A 26,664-nucleotide genomic window follows, 5' to 3' on the forward strand; every position below is an offset into this window, starting at 1 on the left:
AGCTGGTCTTCACAGATCATTTTCTAAAGCAGATCAGATAAGAAACACAGCTAACTAAGAAGCATAGACAGTGCAAGATGCTACTGTACTGTAGAAGTCATTTTCCTCTGGGTGAAAGAGGCTAGCACTAGGCATTTGCGAACCTTAGATAAAGAATACAGATAAGGACAGGCCTATGATTTTATTGATACAGGAATTTCTCTGGATGAAGAAACCCAAACTACTGGTACAGGTCAGCATTAAAGTCTTAAATAGTTTCCTGGAGCACTGAGATGGTAAGTGACTTGCCTAGGGTCACTTAGCCAGTAGGTATCAGAGATGGAACCTGAATTATAGCCAAGGTATGTGAAAATTGCAGGTGTTCTTCCTCTGCCCCAAAGTCCCTAATGGATTCAAAGTGTGTTCTTTGTTATATGTTACTGTCTACCAGAGGCTCAGAGCCTTCACTGTCGCTTATATTAACTCTCAGCTTAGATCATCAGTCAGTCAGTCAGTAAACATTTATTAAGTGCCTACCATGTGGCAGGCATTATGTTAAGTGCTGGGGATACCAAAAGAGACAAAAGATGGTCCCAGCCCTCAAGGAGTTCATACTCTATCTGGGGAAATAAGATTTAACACACATAAACAATGGAAGAACAGCAGAAGACAATGCTAAAATGCGTGATGCAGATTATAACTTATATTGAAAGTAAAAGATAAAGCCTAACAACCAGACTTATGATTTTGTTGGTTCAAGGAATTCACAGGGGAGGAAACTCCCTCTACCAGTGTTGGTTGACATCTTTTCAACTTATATGCTTTTTTTTTTTTTTTTTTTTTTTTTTTTTTTGCTTTTTGGTGAGGCAATCAGGGTTAAGTGACTTGCCCAGGGTCACACAGCTAGTAAGTGTTATGTGTCTGAGGCTGGATTTGAACTCAGGTCCTCCTGAATCCAGGGCAGGTGCTCTATCCTCTGCGCCACTTAGTCGCCCCCTCAACTTATACTCTTAAGAGAGTTGTCTAGAGCCCTGAGATAAATTACTTGCCTAGGATCATGTAGCCATTAGGGGTCACAGGTGGAACTTGAATCAGACTTTGAAGCTGGCTCTCTAGCCACTATGCCACACTGTCTGTACTGGAAGAAAGGAAGGAAACCAGCACTTATTAAGTGCCTGCTATGTGCCAAGTACTATGCTAAGCACTTCACAAATATCATCTCATTTGATCCTCACAATATCCCTGACAGGTAGGTGCTATTATTATCTTCATTTTACAGATGAGGAAACTGAGGCAACTAGAGGTTAAATGAGTTGCCTAGAGTCACACAGCTAGTAAGGGTCTGAGGCTGGATTTGAACTTGGGACTTTGTGTTAGATTTGGATGCTAACAGCCACGTAGCTGCCTTATTGGAGGTAAGGAAAGAAAAATTGAAATAGATTAGAATAGTTGGGAAGAGCTTTATTGAGCTGATGGTACCACAGCTAGTACTTTAAGGATGAGTTAGATTTAGATGCGTATGGAATAGGGCATGGGCATTCCTGTTGGGGGAATAAAACTCTTAGCACTGATGATCACTTAATGGAATTTCCTGAGAAGCCAGTAAATTTTGGCACATACGTGACAATATAATGGTATCAGTTAAATTTTTGTTGCTTCCTGGTAATAAATACATTCTGAGAGGAGGACAGAGAGAGAGAGAGAGAGAGAGAGAGAGAGAGAGATTGTGTGTGTGTGTGTGTGTGTGTGTGTGTGTGTGTGTGTGTATGTGTATGTAAGCATCTCCCCAGACCAGTGCCGTTGCCATATTTAGTGTCTTATATGTGACTGACTTTTGGTACCCCAAACTGACTTCAAAGTACATGAAGGAAAGTAGACATTGAATAGCTCTGGGCTTGATTATAGGTTCATAGGATTTAGAGCTGGAAGATTCCTTAAATAACAGGTAGATCAATCTATTTGTTTATATATGGAAGAGGAAACTGAGGCTTGGAAGTTAGGTGACTTGCCCAAGTTCCTCCACATCCCAAACTAGTGCTCTTTGCATATGTTTCAAAATCTCTTTAGGGATGAAACTTGATTCTATATTCCTTTTACAGTCTGTGAGAAAGGATTTTTAGCAAATTAATTTTCTTTCTCTGGCATCTTTCTTTCCTACCCCTTGATTTCATTCTCAATGTGTTATAATGAGCATGGCAACACCATTGATCCCTGTAGGCTCCTCAGCAGCCTTTGGACTTCTTTGAGAGCTAAGTCAAGACAGATTTTGATTATATACTTCAAATGCTCTTGGTAACTGTCTTGGACTAGAGCATGTAAAATCACCACAAGTTCGGGGGTTGGCTGCTTGTGTTTCAAAGGTCTGAAAATGGTCAACGTGCTGTGTAGTTGAAAACTCAGAAAAAAAGTAAAGCAGGACAATTTTCTGCTGTGCTATTATTGTAAAAATGGGGGAGGGAAACTGCCTGGTTTTGTTTTTTCAGAAGAACATTTGCCAGTTGGAGCTTTGCAGACGATTGTACTTTGGAGGCCTTTAATTGAGCGCCAAAAGGTTATTGCAGAAGATAACATAAGGGAGAGACCATAAAGAAGAAAATTTGAAACTCAGTAATAGAAAGCCATGTGAAGACATAGGCATCTTGCCAATTAACTGGGTGCTTAGAATAAATAGTTTGAAATTAAAGGAGCAGTTGCCAACTTCTTAGTCTTGCCTACCCCATTTCTTAAGGAGACTGGGGAAAAAAATAATAAACCCCAAGTTATTTTAGGTTTAGTTCTAAGGCACAGTTCCCATTCATTATTGTCATGCATTGAGATGTTTGTGGAGTGTTTCAATTTATTTTTTATAACAAGAGCAGAGGAATTATTAAACTTTATATTGTAATGTTAGTGACTAAAATGAGGCAGTATATTTGGAGGAAAATTGATTACCAGGGTGAAAACATAGGAAGAACAAACATTTCTTTCATTAATTCAGTATAAATTTGAGAACTTCCTGTGAAGGGAGGACAAAATAAGACAGTAGAATATGATTCATTTTCTTTATGGTTTTTAATCTTTATTATTTTAATTTTTAATCTTTAAGTTTCTTTCTGTGTAGCTGGGAAGACAAGATGTATAGATGTGAAATTTAATATATAGTACAAGGAAAATATGTGATAATATGCCAAATTAGGATACAGATGATAAGTGCTAATAAGCATTTTTTTCTTAATTGCCCAAATATTCTAGCTGTCTTGAAATTGAAGCTCTGTTGAGTTGGTCAGGCTCACTTGCTGCATGGCTTTCATACCTATCATATTTCTTTAATGAGAATGACTTTATTTGGTTAACAAAGATAAAAAATAATGAGGCCTTGTGTTTTGGGGATCGGTTCAATATAATGAAATAAGGCAGGAAGCCATCTATGGGAGACAGTTCTTTTGGGTCACTGTCTTAGACTAATATGACCTCCCTTTAATGTTTCTCCCCTTGTCTAAGGGGATGGGTTGGGTAAAATGCCACAAATCAATATGGAAATCAATTTTTGAAAGGCTTTCATCATTAGAAATAGATCAGAGTTGACTCACACAGATATGAGACAGAAGAAATAGTTTTCAGTAGTGGTAGATAGGATCCTGTTGCCAAATCATAACTGCATTTTAGTATTTTAGGTCTATGTCCCACAATGAGGCAAATTTCAGCAGTGACGGGGTGCCATCAGCTCAGAGAGCCTGGAAAATTTGCTTGGTTTCTTGTGCAGCTCCAGACATCTGATCCTAAATTAGGAGGTCTGGTATGGCTAGTTCTCAGGTTATTCCTGGGCTTGGATAGCTCTAGGGTTGTTTTAGGAGGGGTGAGTTTATCATAATTTGTGACTTGAGATCTGACTCAGCATGAGATTCTTTTCCGGTATCTTTGGAGAGATTTTGAACTCCCTGTTGACCCTGAAGTATAGTATTTTTTTGGGTGGTGAGTCAGCCTGGTTACCTTTCATCTATTATGTATTTATTTTCTGTGTTCTGCTTTATATATGTTGTCTCCTCTGTTTGAATGTAAACTCCTTGAGGGCAGGTACTGTTTTTGCTTTTTCTTTGTATCATCAATGCTCAGCACCGTGCTTGGCACATAGTAATCACTTAATAAATGCTTGTTGATTAATAGATTGTTATAATGGTGTACTCCAAATCAAGAAGACTTGAATCAGGAATCAGGAAGACCTGCATTCAAATCATTCTTTAGAAACTTATTAGCTGTGTGACCCTGGGCAAATCACTCAGGCTTTTTAGGCCTTAGTTTCCTCATCTGTAAAATGGAGGTTGGACTCTATGACCACTAAGGTCCCTTTTAGCTCTATATCTATGATCCTGTGATTGGTGATTTTTCCCATATTTGACCCCTGGATTTATTGTCAGGTTGGCTCAGACTGATATCAATTTTTCATAAACTCTAAATTTACTTTGTAATTTTTGAAAAAGCTGAGTAGGTTAGTTCCCAGAATGGCATATATTATCATTTCTACATCCTTTTGACAATAAGAAGAAACGTATAAGACTAAAGGAAATAGTGCTTTACACAGTATATATAATTTAGTAAGTATATGGGGCTTGCTCTTTTGCATATAGTTCTATGTAACTGAACTGTAGGGAGCCTTCGCTAAGGCTGGTGCTTTCTCCTCAAATTATTTTGTAATTTTTTTGTAATTTTTGTAATTACTTGTCTCTGTATATGTCATATTCTTTGCCCATAGAATATACCAAACGTGAGGGCAAAGACCATTTCTTGTGTCTTGTGTCTTAAAAAAATAGCAAGCTTTTATTAAGTTCCTACTATGTATCAGGCACTGTGTTAAATGCTTTACAGATATTTCATTTGATCCTCAAAACAACCATGGGAGTAGGTGCTATTATTTATTCTATAGATGAGGGAACTGAGGCAGATAGAAGTTAAGTGATTCACCCAGAGTTACACAGCTAGTAAGTATCTGAGGCCAGATTTGAACCTAGATCTTCCTGACTCAAAACCTGAGGTTCTGTCCATTTCATGACCTAGCGGCCCCAAATCTTCCCAGTGAAATTTCAGTTGAACTGAATACACTTACCGTCCTTCAGTCCTATACGTGAGACACACGCGTGGTGCAATGGATAGAGAGCATTCCTGGCAGTCAGGAAGTCCTTCCTCTAATACATACTTGCTTTGTGACTGTGGGCAAGCTGCTTAACCACCTAGTTGCCCCAGGTAACGCTAAGGCTATAAGTTGCAGAGCAGGTAGAGAATCTGCATTTGTAGTAATTTCCTCCTTTATAGAGCCCTTCACATTGACACAGCCCCAAATCCCATCATCTTCTCTACGTAAGCCCTTCATTCTGGTCAATTTTGTCTACTTTTACCCAAGAAGCTCTCCCTATCTTAACTTGATGCCAGAAATGCCCACCTAGAATGCTGTTCTCTGCCTTTCAAAATACCACTTATCTTTCACACTCCAGTTTAAATCTCAACAAGTAGCAAATTTTCAGAGGATATAAAACTGGCTGATATCGCTAACATGTGGCATGGCAGATTCAAGAGCCAAAAAGTTTCTGTAGGCCTGAAATATGGGCTGAATCAAGTAAGATGAAGTTTAAACTTAAAATGTTGAATTCTGTATTTAGATTCAGGTATTCATCTGTTCAGGTACAGGATGGGAGAATCATGGCTAATCAGTAGTTCATTTGGGGGGGAACAAGATCTTGGGATTTTAGTGGATCTCAAGCTCAACTGAGTCAGAAGTGTGATTTTGTGGCTAAAATAATAGCAAATGTGGTCTTAGGCATTCATAGAGATGTAGGAACAGCTTTTATGTATTGTGCCTTGCTCAGCAGACTACATCTAATATCTGGGCACTGTGTTTTTTTTTTTTTAAATTAGTCAACATTTATTAAGTGCCTACTATATGTCAGGCATTGTGCTAAGCCATGATAATACAAAGAAGGCAAAAACCTACAACAAGGTTACAATCTAATAGGGGAGACAATATGCAAACAATTATGTATAAACAAGATATATACAAGTTAAAATGGAGATAATCTCAGAGAGAAGGTACTAAGATTAAGGAAGAGTGAGAAAAGGCTTCTTCTTGGAGAAGGTGAGATTTTAGGTGAGACTTGAAGGAAGCCAGAAAAGTTAGGAAGTAGAAATGAGGAAGGAAGGAATATTGGGCCGGAAGACAGCTAGTGAAAACGAATGGAGTTGGGAGATAGTGTCTAAAGTGAAAAAGAGCAAGGAGGATCATATCATTGGATCGTAGAGCAATGATTGCAATGATTCTGTTATGCTTAGCATTCGTTTTGGTGAAAGAAATAAATTACCTGTCCCATACTCAATTCCTACTGTATATTGAGTACCTGTTAGTTTCTTCCTTTTGTGGAACCCCTAGATTGTGCATTATAATTATCATTATCCCCAAGTGGGGACTTGTTAATGACCCAGTGAGTGTCAGAAAAGAGAGCTCCCTTTCACCAGAGGATGAGCTGCATAGTCTAAACTTACCTAATCCCATGACTGGGTACAGGATAGGCAGGGGAGGATGCCACATCTCCTATGGGCTCAGTAGATCTGGTCTTCAATGCTAGATGTATACGTGTTGCCATCTCCTATTGTAGGAGTCCTTAACTTTTTTTTCTCCTGCATGTCATGGTCTCTTGGCATTCTGGTGAAACTTGTGGCCCCCTTCTCAGAACTATATTTTTAAGTGGGCACTATGTTTTTAAAAGAATATTGACAAATTAGATTGTCTCTAGAGGAGGCTGACTAGAATGACGAAAGCTATACCTTGCCATATGTGTATCTGCTAAAGGAATCAGGGATGTTTAGTCTGGAGAAGAGAAAACTTTCGGGGAGCAGGGGTGTGATAGATGATGTTTTCAAGTATTTGAAAGGAGTAGTCTTTTGAAAGAAGAGTTAAGCTTTCTTCAGCTGGTGCCAGAGGTGGATGGGACTTAGAGTGGATGCATCACAGTAGATGCTTGATAAATATTCATTCATTGAATTATTTTGAAACTAAGAATGCATAGGCCACTTGATTTTTCAAGAAGAGGTTTGCTTTTCTTGGGAAGATGGGAACCATGTTCAAGTGCAGAGAATTTGTTTTGACTTTTCCATGTAGGTTTAGTGGTTAGATTTATGCAGATTTCTGGTTAATATAAAGGGGAGGGGGGATTCTTAACAATTGGAACAATACTGTAGGAAGGAAACAAGCATTGGTTAAATGCCTACTATGTGCTAGGCACTGTGTAAGGCACTTTACAAATATCTCATTTAATCTTCATGACAACTCCAAGCTATTATTACCATCTCGACTTTATAGTTGAGGAAGCTGAGGCAGATAGAGGTTAATTGACTTGCCCAGGGTCACACAGCTAATGTATCTGAGGTTCGAACACTCAAGTTGTTCATGCTACCGGGCCCAGCACTTATCCACTGCAACTTATCTAGCTGCCATGGGAGAATAGATGGTAGGTAGTGAGTACCCATTTCTGGAGATCTTCAAGTACTTGTCAGGGATTTTGCACAGGGTGGGTTTCTGTTCACATGCTTTTTTGTTTTCTAGCTCACATTAGCTCAACAAGTATGTGCTAAGTGATTACTGTGAAATAGTTCCTTCCCCTAAGGAGCTTATAGTCTCCTGGAGGGATACATGTACCATGTGTAGAGATAAGTAAATACAAGATAATTTGAAGAGGGAGAGGGCATTAACAATTTGGGGGAGAGGTTTCATAGAGCAGTTAGTCTGACTGAGCTGACTCTTGAAGGACAATAAGGATTCAGAGAGGTAGAGATGGGGAAGGAGTACTTCCTAGCCATGGAGAATGGCTTCTGTAAATGTATGTTGGTAGGAGATGGAGTAACCTGAGAAAAGGCTGAGTAGTCTAGAACCAGATTGTGAAGGACCTTTAATGCCAGACTGAAGAGTTTGATTTTCTCCTGGAGGCATCATCCACAAATTCTTCCTAGCCTACTTTTATTTAGTGATCTTTCTGTTTTCCAGACTCAGAGCCTCTATTGTCCATACCAAATATGTACTGCCATTTGTCATTTTCTGTACTGTTTTGTATTATTATTTGTTTTCTATTTTTGTTTGACTTTCTTTTTGTTGTTTGCCTTTTCTTATTAATCATAAAATCATAACCTCTTAGAGTAGGAAGAGACTTTTGCTAACCTTTATTCCAGCTCTATCATTTTATGGATGGGGGAGGAAACTGAGGTTTAGAGTGACTTTTTCAAGGTTCTGTGATGTGGCAGAGCAGGCATTTGAACCCAGGTCCTCTGACCTTGGGTCATGTTATGTGTGCATGTCCTGAGAGAGGGCTTTACACAGCAGGATATGCCTAAACCTCATTGAGATCTTCAGGAATTATGTCACTGCAAGCTCATTGTGGGAGTTTGGGCCCTGGGACTCCTCCCATATGTGAAAGGAACATCTTTTCTCTCTCTACCCTGCAAAAACTTATTCTTTTTTCTCCCTGCATACTGTACCTCCCCCATGTCACTGTTGTTTATTCATATTTAAATGTTTCCCTTTTGTAGGTAGTTTCTGTATATGTCATACTTTGACATATGACATATACAGAAACTACCTACAAAAGGGAAATAAGCCATTTGCTAGGTGGTACAGTGGATGGAGTGTTGGCCTTAGAGTCAAGAAGATCTGAGTGTGAATCCTGCCTCAGGCCTTTATTGGCTGTTTGACCTTGGGCAATCCACTTAACCTCTTTCTAGCCTCAGTTTACTCATCTGTACAGTGGGGATAATAATAGCACCTACCTTACATGTTGTTGTGAGGATCAAGGGAGATAACACGTAAATCTTAAAGTGCTATATGAATGTGCACTATTAGCTTTATTTGCTGATATAAGGCTCATTGCCCCAAATTGTCTAGCTTAGTGCCTTGTACACAGTAGTTGCTTAATAAGCATTTGTTAGGTTGCTATACTTTGCAAGGATTTATAACTACATAAAGACTACTTCATTTTTAAAGACGAGGTATCCTTTTCTTTGGAAAGACAGGGCCTACCTGGATATGGGGCTTAGTGGTCTGCAGAATGTCTGTCTGTGTTGGCCTTACAGAAAACAACAAAAAGAGTAGCAGGAAAATAACCAGACTATTGCTCTTTTACATTGATTGGTTTAGTAGTGCTACTGAGGCATTAACCTACTAATGGCACTGTCAGGAAATTAGATTAGCTTTCATTTTCCAGCTTTTCTTTTAAACTTTGGGTGATTATAAATAGCCAAGAATTTGTAAGTGAAATTACATACAATATTACTAGTTTTAGTTAATTAACACTCACCCACATAGTGGCAATTACATCTTCCCTTTCTACTTTTTTGTTCATTTATTCCTAGGGATTTATAAGTTATGGGCAATTTCAAGGTGATTTTCTTTGGTTCCTTCCCTCCTCTCCTTTTCTATTGTGTGACTATCTTCTTGTCTTGTTCATATTTAATAGAAAAAAAGCATGCTATAATGATGCAGAATGGAAATAGTAAAAATACTTATAGCTTATATTCTCAACCATAGTGAGAATGTATTCTTTTTTTTTAAATTTAATTTGTGAACTTAAAAAAATTATGTTCATTGTGCATCCAGGGAATATCATTATTACCTTTTGTGTAACATAGGTCTATTTGAAGTGATTTTCCAAATAAGTGACCTAAGGCTGCAGAACATGTATTTTATCATAGAAAATGATACTTCCAGATGTTTTCTTCCTCTCATTTGTGATTTGATACTAAACAAAAAATATCTGATTATCTCTCTCTAATGACCTCCATTTCCCTGAATTTGAAAAATCAGTTCAAATTTAATAACATATTTTAACTTTCGGTTTGAACACTTGCTGGTGCAAGCTATTTCACTTTTCTCTACTAATATAGCTTGGTTTCACTTCAGGAAAAATTGATATCTAATATATGCATATTTTGTCAAACAGATAAATCAGAGGATGACTGCTTATATGACAAAGGACTATAAACTGGCCAGAAAGATTCCTTTATATACTATCTTTCTTATCTTTTTTTTAAGGGGAATTGGGTGTGGGGGGAGGAAGGTTTTCTGTGGGATGTTAAGGTGATTGAGTTCAGAAGCCAGAATAACCTTAATCCTAAGATCATAGACTTAGGACTGCAAGGGAATGTTAGAGAACTTTTCCAACTTCATTTTAGAGATGAGGAAACTCAGACCCAGAGAGGGTAAGTGATTTCACCCAAGGTGTCAAGATGAGGATATGAACCCTTACCTTTTGACTCTAAATCCATTCCTAGATGATAGATGCCACCGTCAGCCGAAAATCAGTTAGAAATGATAACGTGTTTTTGAAAGTTTACTGCTTCAGTAAGAATAATGAGATTTATTGTGGAAATGTTGTCTTGTGGTGTAGAGGAAGGCTTAGATTTGGTCGGGACCTGGGTTTGAATTCTGCATCTGATGCAGATTCAGTTCAATAAAAAATTTTTATACACCTATTATGTGTGAGGTATCGTGCAGAGCGTAGGGGATACAAAGAGTGTATTCTACTGGTTCTATGACCATGGGAAAATCACTTAGCTTTTTTGTCTCTTATTTCCTCAATTTCCTTTCAGCTTTGGTAGATTATAGCTGTACTAAGATTTTTGGGATGCCCTATATATATGTGTGTAATCTATCTATGTTTTATAAATATGCATGTAATAAGAAATATATATACACATATATAATCTATCTATATAATCTATACATAAAGAAATTACATTACTAACTAGGATGATGTTACTTATGCACATAAGTAATCTGTAGGGATCAAAGGTATTTTACCTTCCCTGGAATAAGTAAAACTCTGTACAAACCTGCAAATTAACAAACATTGGTTTACTTTGTGGGAGGTATTTCACATAATTGCTGCGGAAAAAAATCTTAGTAGCAGATACTTGAAAAGGATACCAGGTGCTGTAATAATTCTACTACATCTGCCTCTGCTTACCTGAATGAGATTGACTTCTGGAAGAGCAGGAAGCCTTTTTGTCTTGTCTTTGTCTTTAATGATGAGTTTTTATCAGGTATGTGAGTAGGCAGCCACATTTGGGGAATCTTGGAAAATGAAATGTGCTCCTCTTTTCCCCTAGCCCTTTGAGAGGAGAAGGGGCAGAATACAATGTCTCAGAATCTCACATTTTAGAGATTTGAAAATGATAAGAAAATAATAATAGAAAATCATAAATGTTCTTCAATTCAGAAAGCATTAGGGGCCATTTGTATGCAAAGCACTGTGCCTTGGCCCTGCAAATCCAAAGATAGGTCACAGATTTTATAGCATGAAGGGACCTCAGAGGACATCTTGTCTAATTGGTACCTGGCTGAAACACTCTGCTACAATATTACCAACAAGTGGTCTCTGCTCAAAGATTTTCAGTGAGAGAGAACTCATTACCTTCCAGCCAGCCCATTCTACTTTTAAAGAGTTCTAATTGAGAAGTTTCTCTTTATATCATACCTATATCTGTAGCTTGGCAACTTCCACACATTACTTCCAGTTTTGCCCTCTAAGGCAAAAGTCTATGAGCAAGTCTGTGGTGGAGGGGGTAACTCTTATGGCAGCCCTTGAGTTACAGGGAAGCTTTGTTTCTCTGACTTCCCTTCTATCTACCTATCCTACTGGCCAGCCTATTTTTCTTATATCCATTTTCTTCCTACCCTTCCTTTATCCACTCCAGGATTTGACAGAATAGAAGCTCACAATTTAATAGAAGCAGCTTAACATAGGACCTGGTATGCAGTAGTCACTTAATAAATGTTTAATGACTGGCTACGACTGATAAGAAGATGCACACAGTTACCTTGGACAAGGAAGTGTAAGACAGGTCCAAAGGGGAGTTTCAATAGTCCACAGTCAATAGTCAGTAAACATTTATTAAAAGCCTACTGTGTAAATTGAAACACTACTGCATTGTTGGTGGATTGTGAAATGATTCAACCATTTTGGGAGAGCAATTTGGAACTATACCCAAAGGGCTATAAAAATGTGCATACCCTTTGACCCAGCAATAGCACTTCTAGGGCTATATCCCAAAGAGATCACACAAACAGGAAAAGGACCTACATGTGCAAAAATATTCACAGCAGCTCTTTCTATGGTGGCAAAGAATTGGAAATTGAGAGGATGCCCATCAATTGGGGAATGGCTGAGCAAGTTGTGGTATATGAATGTAATGGAATACTATTGTGCTATAAGAAATGATGAACAGGCTGATTTCAGAAAAACCTGGAAAGACTTGTATGGTCTGATGCTGAGTGAAGTGAGCAGAACCAGGAGAACGTTGTACACAATAACAGCCACATTGTGTGATGACTAATATTGACAAACTTAACCCTTCCTGGCAATACAAGGATCTAAGACACCTCCAGAGGCCTTGTGATGGAAAATGCTATCCACATCAAAAGAAAGAACTATGGAATTTGAATTGCTATTTTTTTTTCTCTTCTGTTGAGTTTTGTTTCCTCTTTTGATGGTTCTTCCTATTGGTTTTAATTTTTACTTACAACTTCACTAATGTGAAAATATGTTTAATATGAATGTAAATGTATAGCCTATATCAGATTGTGTGCCGTCTTGGGGAGGGTGGTGGGGAGGAAGGGGGAAAAATTTTAAACTCAAAAGCATATCGAAGTGATTATTGATAAATCAAAATAAATTAATAAAAAAAAACCTACTGTGTGCCAGGCACAATACTAAGCACTGGGGATACAAAGAAAAGCAAAATATAGTCCTTGCTCTCAAGGAGCTCATAATCTAATGGGGGAAGACAGTACATAAAAAGAAACTGAAAAGTGGGGGAGAGGGTTGTTGGGTGAGGGAGGAGAGAGAGGCTATTCAGGGGCATTAAGCCCTACAGCCAAGTAGGAAATGAGGGGGTGGCTGTCCTGGGCTTCCTCCTCAAATAGAGGATCTGGGAGGAGCTTTCCAATGTCTACCCTCCACCTTCTCTAATCAGAGGGAGAGAGAGGTTCAAGGGACAGATTTCTGAGGAGGTATTGAGGAAAAGTTGCCTGAGAAATTTGAGGAAAGGAGAGATTACTTTTAGTTGGGATCATGAGTTGGACCTTGAAGAAATTTTGAATAGATTAATTTGGGGGGTAGGATGGGGAGAAGAGATCATGTGAGGCATATAGATGAGCAAAGGCACAGGGATGGAGAAGGGTAGGATGAGAACAGGTAGTTCGGTTTGTTTGGAACATAGTATTTGTGAAAGGGAAGAGTATGCCATAGAGTTAGAAAGGGTGGTGGATAGGATTAGGAGTTTACACTTCTATAGGCAATGGGGAGTTGAGAAGAGGGGATGGATTTGAGAAGTATAGTAGTAGTAGAATCAATAAGACTGAGCCATTGAGTTGAATATTGGGGGAAAAGAAGAAGTCAAATATGACCCTGAGGTTATGCATAACTACATGACTGTGAGGATGGTGAGATTTTCAGCAGAAAAAAAGATGTTAGAAGGGGCTTTAATACCTTAAGTTTAAAGTGTTGGGAAAATATTCAAGTAGAAATAACTAGCAGGCAGCTGGAAAAATAGGACTGGAACTCTAGGGAGAGGATTAAAGGTATATATAAAGATTTTATAGTTCACTTTACTGAAGGTAATGATTGAAGCACTGAGAATGAATGAGGTTACAAGGGAGAGAAGGTAGAGAAAACCAAGGTTAGAACTTTGGGGGAAACTCCTGTTGAAGGGGGAGGAGAATGTGGAGCCTGCAAAAAGATGGAGAAGGAACCATAACAAAGGGAGGAAGTAAATAATAATAGCTTCTAGTTACATAATACTTCATTTAATTTTATTTTTTAAAATAATTTTTCATTGATGTTTTCTGATTCTTACATCACCATATTATCCCATATATTCCTTCCCTTCCTGTAGAGCCATCCCATATGACAAATAGTGGAGTTTTTTTAATAGAGGGGAAAAAAAAATCAGTATAACTAATGGATACACAGAGAAAGTCCCAAAGTATGTGTAGTTTGTAATAGCTGTGGATCTCCCACCTCCACAAAGGGGTGGGTTGGGGATGTTTTCTCATATCTTTTCATTCCAGTCCTGCTTGATCTTTATAATATTATTGTGCTTACTTTAGATTTTTTGGTGTGGTCTTTCCATTTACATTGTTGTAGTTCCTGTGTATTTAGTTTCTTGACTCTGTTTACTTTATTCTGCCATTGAGGTCCACTGGCACGACAACTGGAGATTGCCTAGGATGCAGTAGATGACTGTGGCATCTTTGATCTAAGTGTGCCACAGCATCTGCTTCTACTGCCTTTGTGGATTATTGGAACAAATTGAACACATCCACCCATTCTACTCAGGGAAGTCTTCACATGATTGGAATAGACATCTCCCTAACTCACTGATGGTTTTGAGGCCTATTGGTTATCCTCATCCTGGTTTAGCCTGTCTGCCAAGAAGGTTTTACTGGGGTGTGGTTGTTGTACATGCTACAGCTTCTTGAAGTTATAAGTGAGAGTTGAGTGACAGATGGATACCACAGATAGATAGATGAGTAGCCCTGAAAAGGGCTCAGCCTTCACACCTGAGGTGCTATTTCTCTCTGAACATCAGCATCACCACATTCATACATGGAACCATTGATAACAACAAATGGAGAAAATTTGAATGCTGTGGATAAGTTCACTTACCTTGCCACTATACTTCCTAGGGGTGGCCACATAAATGATGAGGTTGACTCATGTAGTCAACTAGAGCTAGCTCAGAGTTTGGGAGGTTTTGTAATAAAGTGTGGGAGAGAAGAGGTATTACGCTGCATACAAAACTGAAGGTCTACAGAGCCGTTGTGGTGACTTCACTGTTGTATGCCTGTGAAACCTGAACAGTCTCCAGTGTCATGCCAGGAAACTGAATTGCTTCCATTTGAATTGTCTTAGGAAGATTCTGAAGATCACCTGGCAAGATAAGGTATTGGACACTGAGGTCCTCTCTTGAGCTGAACTGCCAGTCATTCAAACTCTGCTACAGAGAGCACAACTCTGATGGTCTGGCCATGTTATCTGAATGCCAAAGATATGTTTACCTAAAAGACTATTTTATGGAGAACTCACACAAGGCCAGCATTCACATGGAGGTCAGAAGAAGCGGAGTAAGGGAGGTCTCAAGGTTTCTCTGAAGAACTTTAGTATTGATTGTGAGACATGGGAGACTCTGGTAATGGACTGTCCAGCATGGCATGCCCACATCAAAGAAGGTTCTATGCTCTATGAGCAAAGAATTGCAGTAGCTCAAAGGAAATGTGATATATACCTATCTAGAGACATTTCCCTTCCAAATGTTCAAATGAAGTATTTGTGCCCTACCTGTGGTAAAGCTTTACAGATTCATATTGGCTAATCCATAGTCAAATATACTGTACCTTGACCTGAGCATCGTGATGTCATTGGTCCTCTTCAGATATGAAGGACAAACAACAACTTCACTCTGCATCAGTTCATATATATCTTTCCTAGCTTCTCTATATTTGTCAGCAACAAAGCATAAGTGTACCCATCTTCCCATAACTCATTCAGCATTGTTGCCATTTTTGGGTAATTTTTACCAATTTGTAGGGTGTGAAGTGAAATCCAGTTTTTTTTTTAATTTGAATACTTTACTGAATATTTTATCTGAACGACAGCTCATGTTTCTGAGGCCTTTGCAGTAGATACAAAGTCCTGATAGTGCAATTTTCCCCCAGAAGACTGAGCTGAGACTGGATGGCTTGTGTGTGCTACAGATCTAGTCAATTTGGGGTCTCCCTGGTTTCCCAGCTGGGTCTCAGGCTGGTCCCCCCAGAGCTGGTGCCTGGGGTCATTGAGAAATCTGTAGCTTCGATGGCATGTTAGACAAGTCTGTACCATCCAGCGCTGGCTAGGTGACACCTCTGCCGCTGGGTGCAGGTGAGACTGGGCATGAGGAGGGAGAAGCAGCTGCGACAGAGGGTCCTCTTCATCGAGGGGTCCTGTCACAGGACGAGCTGCTTTCCAATAATTCTTTCTGTGGGGCAGTAAAACCTCGCCAGTGCCTGGTTCTCGGGATTCTGGGCTGAGACATACTGGGCAGTCTAGTGTGGGAGGGTGCAGTACTGGTCGTGTTCCAGGCCCACAGGAACCTCCCTGCCCTGCTTCTCCCCTTTCTCCCTCAGAGTTGTTTTGATTTGCATTTCTCTTATTATTAGTGATTTGGAGCATTTTTTTCCCCCTTTTTTGGTGAGGCAGTGGGGTTAAGTGACTTGTCTAGGGTCACACAGCAAATAAGTGTGAAGTGTCTGAGGCTGGATTTGAACTCAGGTCCTCCTTACTCCAAGGCTGTAGCTCTATCCACTGCAACGCCTAGCTGCCCCTACATTTTTTTTTTAATGTGGTTGTGAATCTTCTTCTGAGAACTTTTGTTCTTATGCTTTGACCATTTATCCATTGGGAATTACGCAGCACTTTAAGATTTGCAAAATGACTTACATGTTAGTTCATTTGATCTCACAACAACCCTGTGAGATAGTTGCTATTATTATTTCCATCATACAGATGAGGAAACTGAGGGTGAGAGAGGCTAAGTGACTTGCCTGGGCATGTAAAATGTCTAAGATAAGATTTGAACTCAGGTCTTACTCTACTGTGCCACCTAGCTGTGCAATGACCTAGAAGCAAAGGGAGAAGAAGATCAAGAAAGGGAGGATTGGCCACACTGCTGTTGGCTAAAAGTAATTATTGAAACCGTGAAAATGGATGAGCTCACCAATGGAAATTACAGAGAGAGAAAAGAAGAGGGTCAAAGATAGACCCTTAGGGATACCCATATTTTAGATCTGGGAAAAGAATTAGGGACCTGCAAAGGAGATAGAGAAGGTTGGAGTAGAAACCATGAAAGTACAATGTCCCAGAAGCTAAGGGAGGGGGTTGAAGAAGAGGCAGGCAATGTAAAATTTTGCAGAGAGGTAAAGGAGGATACAGAGAGAAGAAAGTTCATTGGATTTAGTGATAATGGACATTATTAATGACCTTGGAGAGATGTTTTTGGTATAGCAGAGGCAATGAAAGTGAGATTGCAAGAGATTAAGTTTTGAGTAGAAACCATTTGTTTTGTCTACACTTTCTGGAAGTTTGGCGTTGAAGAAAGAGAGGATGATAACTTGATGGGATGTCAGGATAAGGAGGGACTTTTATTACCATTATTATTATTTAAAGTTTAATTGATGATATTTGTTTTTACACCAGTCATTTCTGGATATCTCACTCAGCCACCCCTTCCCCTCCACCTAGTGAGCCTTCCTTTGTAGCAGAAAGTTAGATAAAACCAACTAAAGATAATGACCATGTCTGACTGTATGTACAACATTATGCATCCATTTGACTTCCCCCTTTTTTTTTAGAAAGGGAATAAACTGTCAATCCTCAAGCATTTATTAAGCAACTACCATGTGCCAGGTGCTGTACTAAGTGCTAGAAATGGAAAAGAAGGCTAAAATCAGTCCATGCTTTCAAAGAGAACAGTCTAATGTGGGAGACAACATGTGAACAATTATGTACAAACAAGATAAAAACAGGTTAAATATACAGCATAAATTTAGAGGGAAGGGACTAAGATCAAGGGAGAATCAGAAAGATTTCATGTATAAGGTGGTACTTTAAAGCTGGGACTGAAGGAAGTCAATGAGTACATTTCATCATCTCTTCCAGTTTAGTTTTGTTTTAGTATTTTTTCATCTACATAATTGTAATCATTATATATATCATTTTCCTAATTCTATGTACTTCATTCTGCATCAATTCATACAGATTCAAGGAAAGGATTTTTATAGAATGGTTATGCATCTTTGTATACTAAGAGTGTAGGTGAAGGAGCTGAAAGAGAGGATTATAGCCTGAGGGAGTGGCTTGGGCAGTTTTGAGAAATGATAAACTTTTTATTCACTGAAAATTCTAAAACATTTACTGTTAAGTTCTAAGAGTAGAATTGGTGTGGATTTTAGAAATGGTATACATGGCTTTGATTATGCTCAATTACTTTGGGCATGTGAGCATGGAATCACCCTGTGCTGAGACTTTCATCTACCTATATTCTTCACTAGGCAAAACTTTGACCACATAGATGTTTTATACTGTCCTATTTTTCAAGATACACTTTTGAGAAAATTTCATTGTATTCCTTGTTATCCTATTCCAGTTTTATGTAAGATTTATGAGAGCTGTCTTACTGCACTCTGACATTTTATAAAAGATGCAGACAAAAAAATGTATTTGGGGAATAGGATCTCATACAACTTATGGTATTTGAGAGTATAACAATTTACCTTAGGCTGGAGATTCACCTCCCTAAAGTTTATTTGGCAAAGCTTTTATTGCTTACAATCACCCATGATTTTGTTAGTATAAATGTAAGCTGAAGTTTAATAGATCTGAACCAGTGAGATATAGGAAAATCTGGGTTCAAATTCAGCCTGTAGCTCATTCTGGCTCTATTATGTTGGGCAGGTTACTTTACCTATGTCTGTAAGTTGCAGAATAGTTGCTGAAATCATTGGTACTTTTTCCCCTCCTTGCTGTACTTTTTCTTCCCCAGTAGGAATTGATTCCCCTTTTGTAAACAAACAAGTCTTGAGAACAGTTTTACCAGACTAATAAACATGGAATGTTGTAGCTAACCTCCTCCTACTTTCTTTCTTGTCCTTCCTTAAAATACACAGCAAGATCCAATAAAATCCCTACCATGAGAATTCCTCATGTTTGACCATGTCATTGTCCTGAACAAAAAGTTACTTTTCCATGGACTTTAGGATAAAGGCATTTATTATGCACCTTTTCTATTCCTGCTGTGTTACTAAGCACTAGGATCACAAAGGAAGAAAAATCAAACAATTCTTTTCCTCAAAAGCTAACATTCTTTTTTTCTTGGGGGGGGAGGGGAATGCAACATGTACATGTATAAGTAAATAGAACATATACACATAATAGATGTAGAGTAATTTTTTGACGGAGTGAAAGGCACTAGCTGGTGGAGAGATTCGAAGAGACTTTCCATAGAAGGTGGTACTTGAGCTATGCTTTTTTTTTTTTTTTTGTAAGGCAATTGGGGTTAAATGACTTGCCCAGAGTCATACAGCTAGTAAGTGTTAGGTGTCTGAGGCCGGATTTGAACTCAGGTCCTCCTGAATCCAGGGCCAGTGCTCTATCCACTGCGCCACCTAGCTGCCCCTAAGCTATGCTTTTCTATAAAGTAAGATGGGAGTGTATTCTAGGCATGAAGGACAGCCTGTGCAAAGTCACAAATAGGAGGTGAAATGATAACAATAGTAGAGAGCATTTATATAAAGCTTTGAGTTTTGCTAATTGCCCTACAAATATTATCTCATTTTATCCTCACAACAACCCTGGAAGTAGGTGCTACTTTTTTTATCCCCATTTTACAGATGAGGAAACTGAGGTAGATACAAGTAAAGTGACTTGCCCAGGGTCATATAGCTAATAAGTATCTGAGGCTGCATTTGAACTAAAGTCTTCCTAACTACAGGTTCATTGCCCTGTTGTGTATCAGTAACAGCAAGTAGGTCCAATTAGGGGCCATAGCTACATGAATAGAAGTAATGTGTAATAAGCCTTGAAACTAAATATAGTTATAGTTAACTTAGCACTTCGCTCTAAAATGCTTTGCTTGTATTATTTTAAGATCTCCTTTCATATAATGCTTAAGTATCTGATAAAAAAAATGAACACAACACATATGATGTGTGAATTTATAACTTGAGTGTAAGAGCTAATGGAAAATGTTAAATGTTCAGAGATATTCATGTCACATAAGACCTATCAGCATGGAAATAGGAGGTCATTTAGAATAGTTTGCTGCTCTATGTGTTCACAGCACTTTCACGATTGGAAGCCATCTCCACCCTTTTCCTGTGGAATCCATGTTTATCTGGGTTTTTTCTGCCCTTTTTTCTTCCATTTTGCACACGTCATACACTGCATTATCTCTAGGTAGATGGTGTTAACCTGCCTATTGGAATCTTTGTAATTGGGCAGATTCAGGGCAGAACTATGTAGATAGAAAGGCTCTAATATTTTTGGAAGTTTTTCCTCTTTGGAGGAAAGTTAAGTGTGTGTGTGTGTGTGTGTGTGTGTGTGTGTGTGTGTGTGTGTGTGTATTGCAAGCAGAATCATATTTTTTAAAGCTGGAAGACATGAGGAGAAGAGAAGTCTTAGGGGAGCACGATAGCTGTCCTCAAAGCTTTGAAGGGCTGTCACATGGAAGAGAAATTAGACTTGGTCTGTTTGGCCTCAGAGGACAAGACTAACAGTGGGTCAGCATTGTAGAGAGGCAAATTTAGGCTTGATGAAAGGTGAAAAATCTTAGCCTAAAGGGAATGGGCCAAAATAGGAAGTTGTGATTGCCTTCTCATTGTGGAGAAGCATTCAAGCAAAGGCCAGATGACCACTTGTCAGTATGCTGTTGAGGCCATCAGGTTTTGGCTTGAATGATGTCTGAGGGCCCTCATAACTTGAAAGTTCTGTGACTTTAAAGATCTTCTGATTCATCCCCTACATTATGTAGGTTAGATAATTGAGATAAAAGAATTGAAGTGGCTTGCTTAAGTGCTGTTGCTTTAGCCAGAGTTAGTGGCAGAGTTAGACTGTTAATTTGAAAATATGCAAGCCAGTACAGTTCTAAAATAGTAGATTTGTTGTTCTGAGAAAAAAAAAGAAGTGTGTGTTTCAAGGGTGCAGAGTTTAATAAATGTGAATAAGAAATTTAGCAATATTTACAGTGTTTTGTATTAGAAATGAAAGATTCTTTCTTATTTTTGTCTCTGGTTCTCCCTCTCCATCTCCCTTTCCATCTCCCTCTTCCTATCCCTCTGCCTGTCCTTATCCCTGCCTCTGTCTCTCTCCCTCTCCCTCTCCCTCTCCCTCTCCCTCTCCCTCTCCCTCTCCCTCTCCCTCTCCCTGTTTTCTGTCTCTTTTTCTATCTCTCCTTTCCTCCCTCTATTTCTCTATCTCTGTCTGTCTCTACCTCTCTCTGTTTCTCTGTCTCTATCTCTCCCTTTTTCCCTCTGTCTGTTTCTCATTCTCTCCTCCCTTCCTCTTCTACTCTCTCTACCTTCTTTTTTTTTTCATTTTTCCAAACAGTGTCCCTGTGGGGATATGGAAAGCATTTTGTACTTATGGGTAAACAGAGGCCCAGAAGGTGTAGGGTGTGCTTCTAATGATGTTAATGATAGTATATGTAACTAGATCTGATGTTAAATATGGAACATCTTTTGAAAAGTGGCTTCATTAATAATATATAATGGAGAAAGTTTGGGGAATTTTTCAGTTCTGCAGAAGGGTAGAATCCTGTCACCAAAGAATAATAGCTTTTTTATTAACATTGAGGTCTTTTACATTTTTAAACATTGTACTATGTATGTTTTCTTTCAGATTAGTAAAGAAGAAAAGCAGCTCCACTCTCAGGATATTCTTGATTCATCTGTGCCTTTAAGTGGAAACAAGTATGAATTAGATGCTGTTTATAAGGTGAGAAAATTGTTTGAATGTTTCCTAGGATTTTTGTAACTCTTAAGTTAGGGTAGTTGTGGGGAAGTTGATGATTTTCCCTTTAGTGTTTTTGGATGTCTCACCCTGAATTGGTACAATATTCTAATTTGATTGTGGTTCTAAGGTTTGCTACTACAACTCATTTTGTTTTTCAGTATTTTTGTTTTTATAGTAATACCTCGGTGATTGGAGGGGGAGAGTTTATTCATAGGGTAAAGTATGACTTTTTGAATCCTGGAAAAGAAGTACATTTTACTACTTACATGCATATACAACTTCCAGATTCTGGCTGACGAAATGTTGTTGAGGACAATTAACCAAGAGCACTTAATGAAGACAAAGTTGTGATATATAAATAATATGTCAGTTGTTGGAAGTTTTTTTCCTCTTAAGTTAATGAAGCCTACCTTTTTAGTCTTGTTATTGTGATATTACTTTATTTAGCCCATTCGTTTTTCATAGCAACAATAAAGATAATATTTTAAAAAGAAAGCTAAATAAAAATGTGGGAGGACTGACACAGCTGGGTAGTAGATAAAATACTGGAGCTGGAGTCAGGAAAACAGAGTTCAAATCTAGCTCCAGACATTTACTACCTGTGTGACCCTGGACAAGTCACTTAACCTCTGTCTGCTTTGATTTTCTCATGTATAAAATGGGGATAATAATAGTGCCTACCTTCCTGGATTGTTGTGAAGATCACATGAGATAATATTTGTAAAGCACTTTGCAAACCTTAAAGTGCTGTATAAATGTTCACTGTGGTTTTTTCTCTGTTGTCCCTTGGGCAATCTTAGAAACACATTCTCAGATATAAACCTTATTAGCCTATTCTGGCTATGGTTCTCAAAATAGCTGTCACCCCTAGCAGTCTGACCAGCTCAGGTCATTTCTCTAATTCTATCCTGCTACTTACAGAGACACATTCAAGTCAAGTCAACAAGCATTTATTAAGGGCCTCCCATTGCTAGGTATTGTGTCTCATAGACTAGTGAAACTCTTACCCCGGGTCCCCACTTTTTTTTCCTCCCTTTCCCTTTCCCTTTCCCTTTATCATCAGAGGATGCAGAAATTAAGGACACATGTTACAAAATTGAATCCAGTTAATGGTTGGAGTCAATGGACAGACTTCCAGTGTCTTTATCTGTCCTCCCAGGGAAGCTTGTCCCAGGTCTAAATAAAAGTATGCCATGTAAATTAATGGTCTTTTCAAGTCAGAGAAGCAATAATCACTCCATGCCCCTCCAGATTACTTTTATCTCTGAAAGCTAGATGTTGCATCAGCCCAGAGGTTGCTCAGCAATTGTCAAAACAAGATGAATTAGAAAGGCATGTAGGTGGAACAGTGGATCAAGCCCTGCTAGACTCAGGAAGATTCATCTTCCTGAGTTCAAATCTGGCCTCAGACACTTACCAATTGTGTGACCTTGGGCAAGTCACCCAACCTGTTTGCCTCAGTTTCCTCATCTGTAAAATGAACTGGCAAAGGAAATGGCAAACCTCTTCAGCATCTTTGTCACAAAAATCCTAAATGGAGTCATGAAGAGTTGAACCTGACTGAAATGGCTAAACAACAATATGAATTAGGGATAGTCTTTGAACTTTTTCTTTCTTTCCCATTTTATGATTTTTTTTTTTAGGACTTCATCATTCAGCCATATTTTCTGTTCTCACATAATTAAATTCATACCATGCCTACTGCCCTTGCAGTATTTCTTCACATAACATTTATATAAAACAATGGGTTCTTTGTGGAGTTTGTAGGAGGGCCTGGCCAAAACCCATTAAACAGACCTTCTAATATTTGAAGATACTAATCATGCATGCTTACATTATTGTCCCATTAGGTTTTTTTTTTTTGTCCTTTGACTTAAATATCCCTGGTTCTGTCATTCAATCCTGGGATGATCTTGTTTTAAAAAAATTTTTTCCCGCAATTATATTTAAAAACAATTTTTAACATTCATTAAAAATTTTTTTTTTGAGTTCCAAATTCTCTTCCTTCCTTTCTACTCACCCCTCCCCCCACATTGAGAAAGCAAGCAATTGATATAAGTTATACATGTACAGACATGCAAAACATATTTCATGTTAGTCATTTTGTGAAAGAAGACACAGACAAAAAAAAAACCTAAGAAAAATAAAGAAATAGTATGCTTCAATCTGAATTCAGACTCCATCAGTTTCTTTCTCTGGAGATGGGTAGCATTTTTATCATAAATCCATCAGAATTGTCTTGGATTATTGTATTGCTGAGAATAGCTAAGCCATTCATAGTTGATCATCATACAATATTGCTGTCACTATATATAATGTTCTCTTGGTTTTGCTCATTTCACTTTGCATCAGTTTATTTAAGCCTTTCCAGGTTTTTCTGAGAGCATATTGCTCGTCATTTCTTATAGCATAATAGTATCCCATCACAATCGTATATGACAACTTGTTCAGCCATTCCCCAATTGATGGACATCCCCTTAATTTCCAAATCTTTGCCACCACTAAAAGAGCTGTTATAAATGGTTTTGTACATGTAAGTCCTTTTCCTTTTTGTTTTTTCATCTTTGGGAAACAGACCCCCATAGTGGTATTTCTGGGTCAAAAGGTATGCATGGCTTTGGATATAGTTCCAAATTGCTCTACAGAATGACTGAATCAGTTCACAACTCTAGCAGCAATGCATTAGTGTCTTAATTTTCCCACATCCCTTCCAACATTTGTCATTTTCCTTTTTTGTCGCATTAGCCAATCTATTAGGTGTGGGGTGGTAGCTTAGAGTTGCTTTAATTTGCATTTCTCTAATAGTGATTTAGAGCATTTTTTTCATATGACTGGAGAGCTTCTTGAAAACTGTCCATATCCTTTGACCATTTATCGCTTGAGTAATGGCTCTTATTTCTATAAATTTGGCTCATTTTTCTATGTATTTGAGAAATGAAATCTTTATCAGAGAAACTTGCTCTAAATTTTTTTCAGTTATGATTACTATGTATTTCCCATATCCTGTTTCCTCCCTGTTTATCTTATTCTCTCTCCTTTCACTCTGTCCATTCTCAAAAGTATTTTGCTTTTGACTTTACCTCCCCCAATCCACCTTTCCTTCTTTCACAACCCTTTCCCTCCTGCTTTCCTGTATGGTAAGATAGATTTCTATATCCAGCTGAGTGTGTATATTATTCCTTCCTTAAGCTTATTCTGATGAGAATAAGTTTCACAAACCTCCTTCTCCCCTGTCTTCCCCTCCACCATAAAAACTCTTTTGTGCCTCTTTTATGTCAGATAATTTATGCCATTCTACCTTTTCCTTTCCTCTTCTCCCAATGCATTCCTTTTTCTCACCCTTTAATTTAATTTTTTAAGAGAATCAGACCATCATATTCAACTCACACTTGTGCACTCTATGCATACTCCTTGTAACTTCCTTAATAATGAGAAAGTTTTTAGGAGTTACAAGTATCATTTTCCCATGTAAGTTTAACCTTATTGAATCTCTTATGATTTGTCCTTTCTGTTTACCTTTTTATGCTTCTCTTGAATCTTGTATTTGAAAGTCAAATTTTCTATTCAGCTCTGGTCTTTTTATCAGTAATGCTTTAAAGTCCTCCATTTCATTGAATGTCCATTTTTCTCCCGAAGGATTATGCTCAGTTTTGCTGGTTAGGTGATTCTTGGTTATAATCTTAGCTCTTTTGCCCTTTGGAATATCATATTCCAAGTCCTCTACTCCTTTACCGTAGAAACTGTCAATCTTGTATTATCCTGACTCTGGATCCATAATATTTGAATTGTTTCTTTCTGGCTGACGTAATTGATGTCTTCATCTAGTATTCGTTCCACTCTATATCATGGGAAGGAAAACAAGTATTTTCTTTATAAAACTATAAGATGTTGTTGTTAAGTCATTTTTCAGTCATGTCTGATTCTCTGTGACCCCATTTGGGTTTTTCTTGGCAGAGATACTGGAGTGTTTTACCATTTCCTTCTCCGGTTCATTTTACAGTTGAGGAACTGAGGTTAAGTGACTTGCCCAGGGTCACACAGCTAATAAGTGTATGAGGCAGGATTTGAACTTACCTAGTTTCAAGCCCAGTGCTCTATCTACTGCACTACCTAGCTGATCTACTATCAGGCATAAACCTAGTCAAATTACATTAGACAATGAATTGTCTGGTTCTGTGGTACCTCTCCAGTTTTGGAAGGTCTAGCAAACAGCTTATACTTTGATCTGGACCAAGAATATTCTTCCCTGCAGCCTTCAAAAGGCTCAAGTAACAGTTGAACTTAGCTTAGACAAAGTAAACCTCTGTATCTTTGTAGTTTTTTTTTTGGGTTAAAAAAAAGGCACTTATTCATATATATTGACTTTTAATTCAAACCTTTATATTCTATATGCACCTTTTAAAAAATATCATTATTAAGGATCAAGACATATAAAATTGTTGATGTGCTTTGGCCCTTTATTTCTCGGGAAACTTTTTTACAGGATGCTCCAGAAAAACTTAAGAAATGAAGTATGGCCCCAATGTGCCAATAGTTTTAAATAAGGCAAACTTTTTTTTTTTTTGGCCAGGGGGCAGAAGAGGAGAAGGAGGTCAGGTCTCCAGAGCAGAAATCAAAGTACTTTGCCAATATTATCCTTATTTGAAAGATCTAAAACCTCTAAGTTAGAAAGTAGTTTTCAGATCTGTCAAGTGAAGTTTGTCCGAGTTTGTCATTTATAAATGTTTTAACTCTTATCTATATCTTGAAAGGTCTGATCTTTGTATAATTTTGCGGGAGAGTGGAAGAAGAAGGAGGGACCCTCTTTACATTTCATCTTTTGAAGGAGAAAAATTCCTTCTAACTCTGGAAAATCTTACATCTTGTTTTATTCACCTGAGTCCTTTTGTGTTGTATTTTCTAATATTTCTGTCTGCTTATACAAGATTTAAAGTCAAATAATATAATAATGATATACTAAATAAGTCACAGAGCATCTCCCTTCCCGAAGTTCTATTTTTGTAACCTAGAAAATCCCAAATGGGGTTATGAAGAGTCAGACACGACCGAACAACAACAAAACTTTTTGGGCAGCACTGGGCCTGGAGTCAGGAAGAGTCAGTTCAAATCTGGCCTCAGACACTTGCTAGCT

General features: G+C 38.2%; 1 protein-coding gene across 1 annotated transcript in view; it reads left to right on the forward strand.

Moving 5' to 3' along the window:
- The window catches only part of PRIM2 (DNA primase subunit 2), a 348,920-nt gene that overhangs the window by 41,346 nt on the left and 280,910 nt on the right, over window positions 1–26,664 (forward strand). The window contains exon 6 of the mRNA XM_027852944.1: window positions 21,420–21,515. Within this exon, the coding sequence (XP_027708745.1) occupies window positions 21,420–21,515 (96 nt within the window). The remainder of the gene's footprint in view (window positions 1–21,419; window positions 21,516–26,664) is intronic.

Source organism: Vombatus ursinus, unplaced genomic scaffold (genome assembly GCF_900497805.2).
Source record: "Vombatus ursinus unplaced genomic scaffold, bare-nosed wombat genome assembly UNPS02009835.1, whole genome shotgun sequence".
Taxonomy (NCBI): domain Eukaryota; kingdom Metazoa; phylum Chordata; class Mammalia; order Diprotodontia; family Vombatidae; genus Vombatus; species Vombatus ursinus.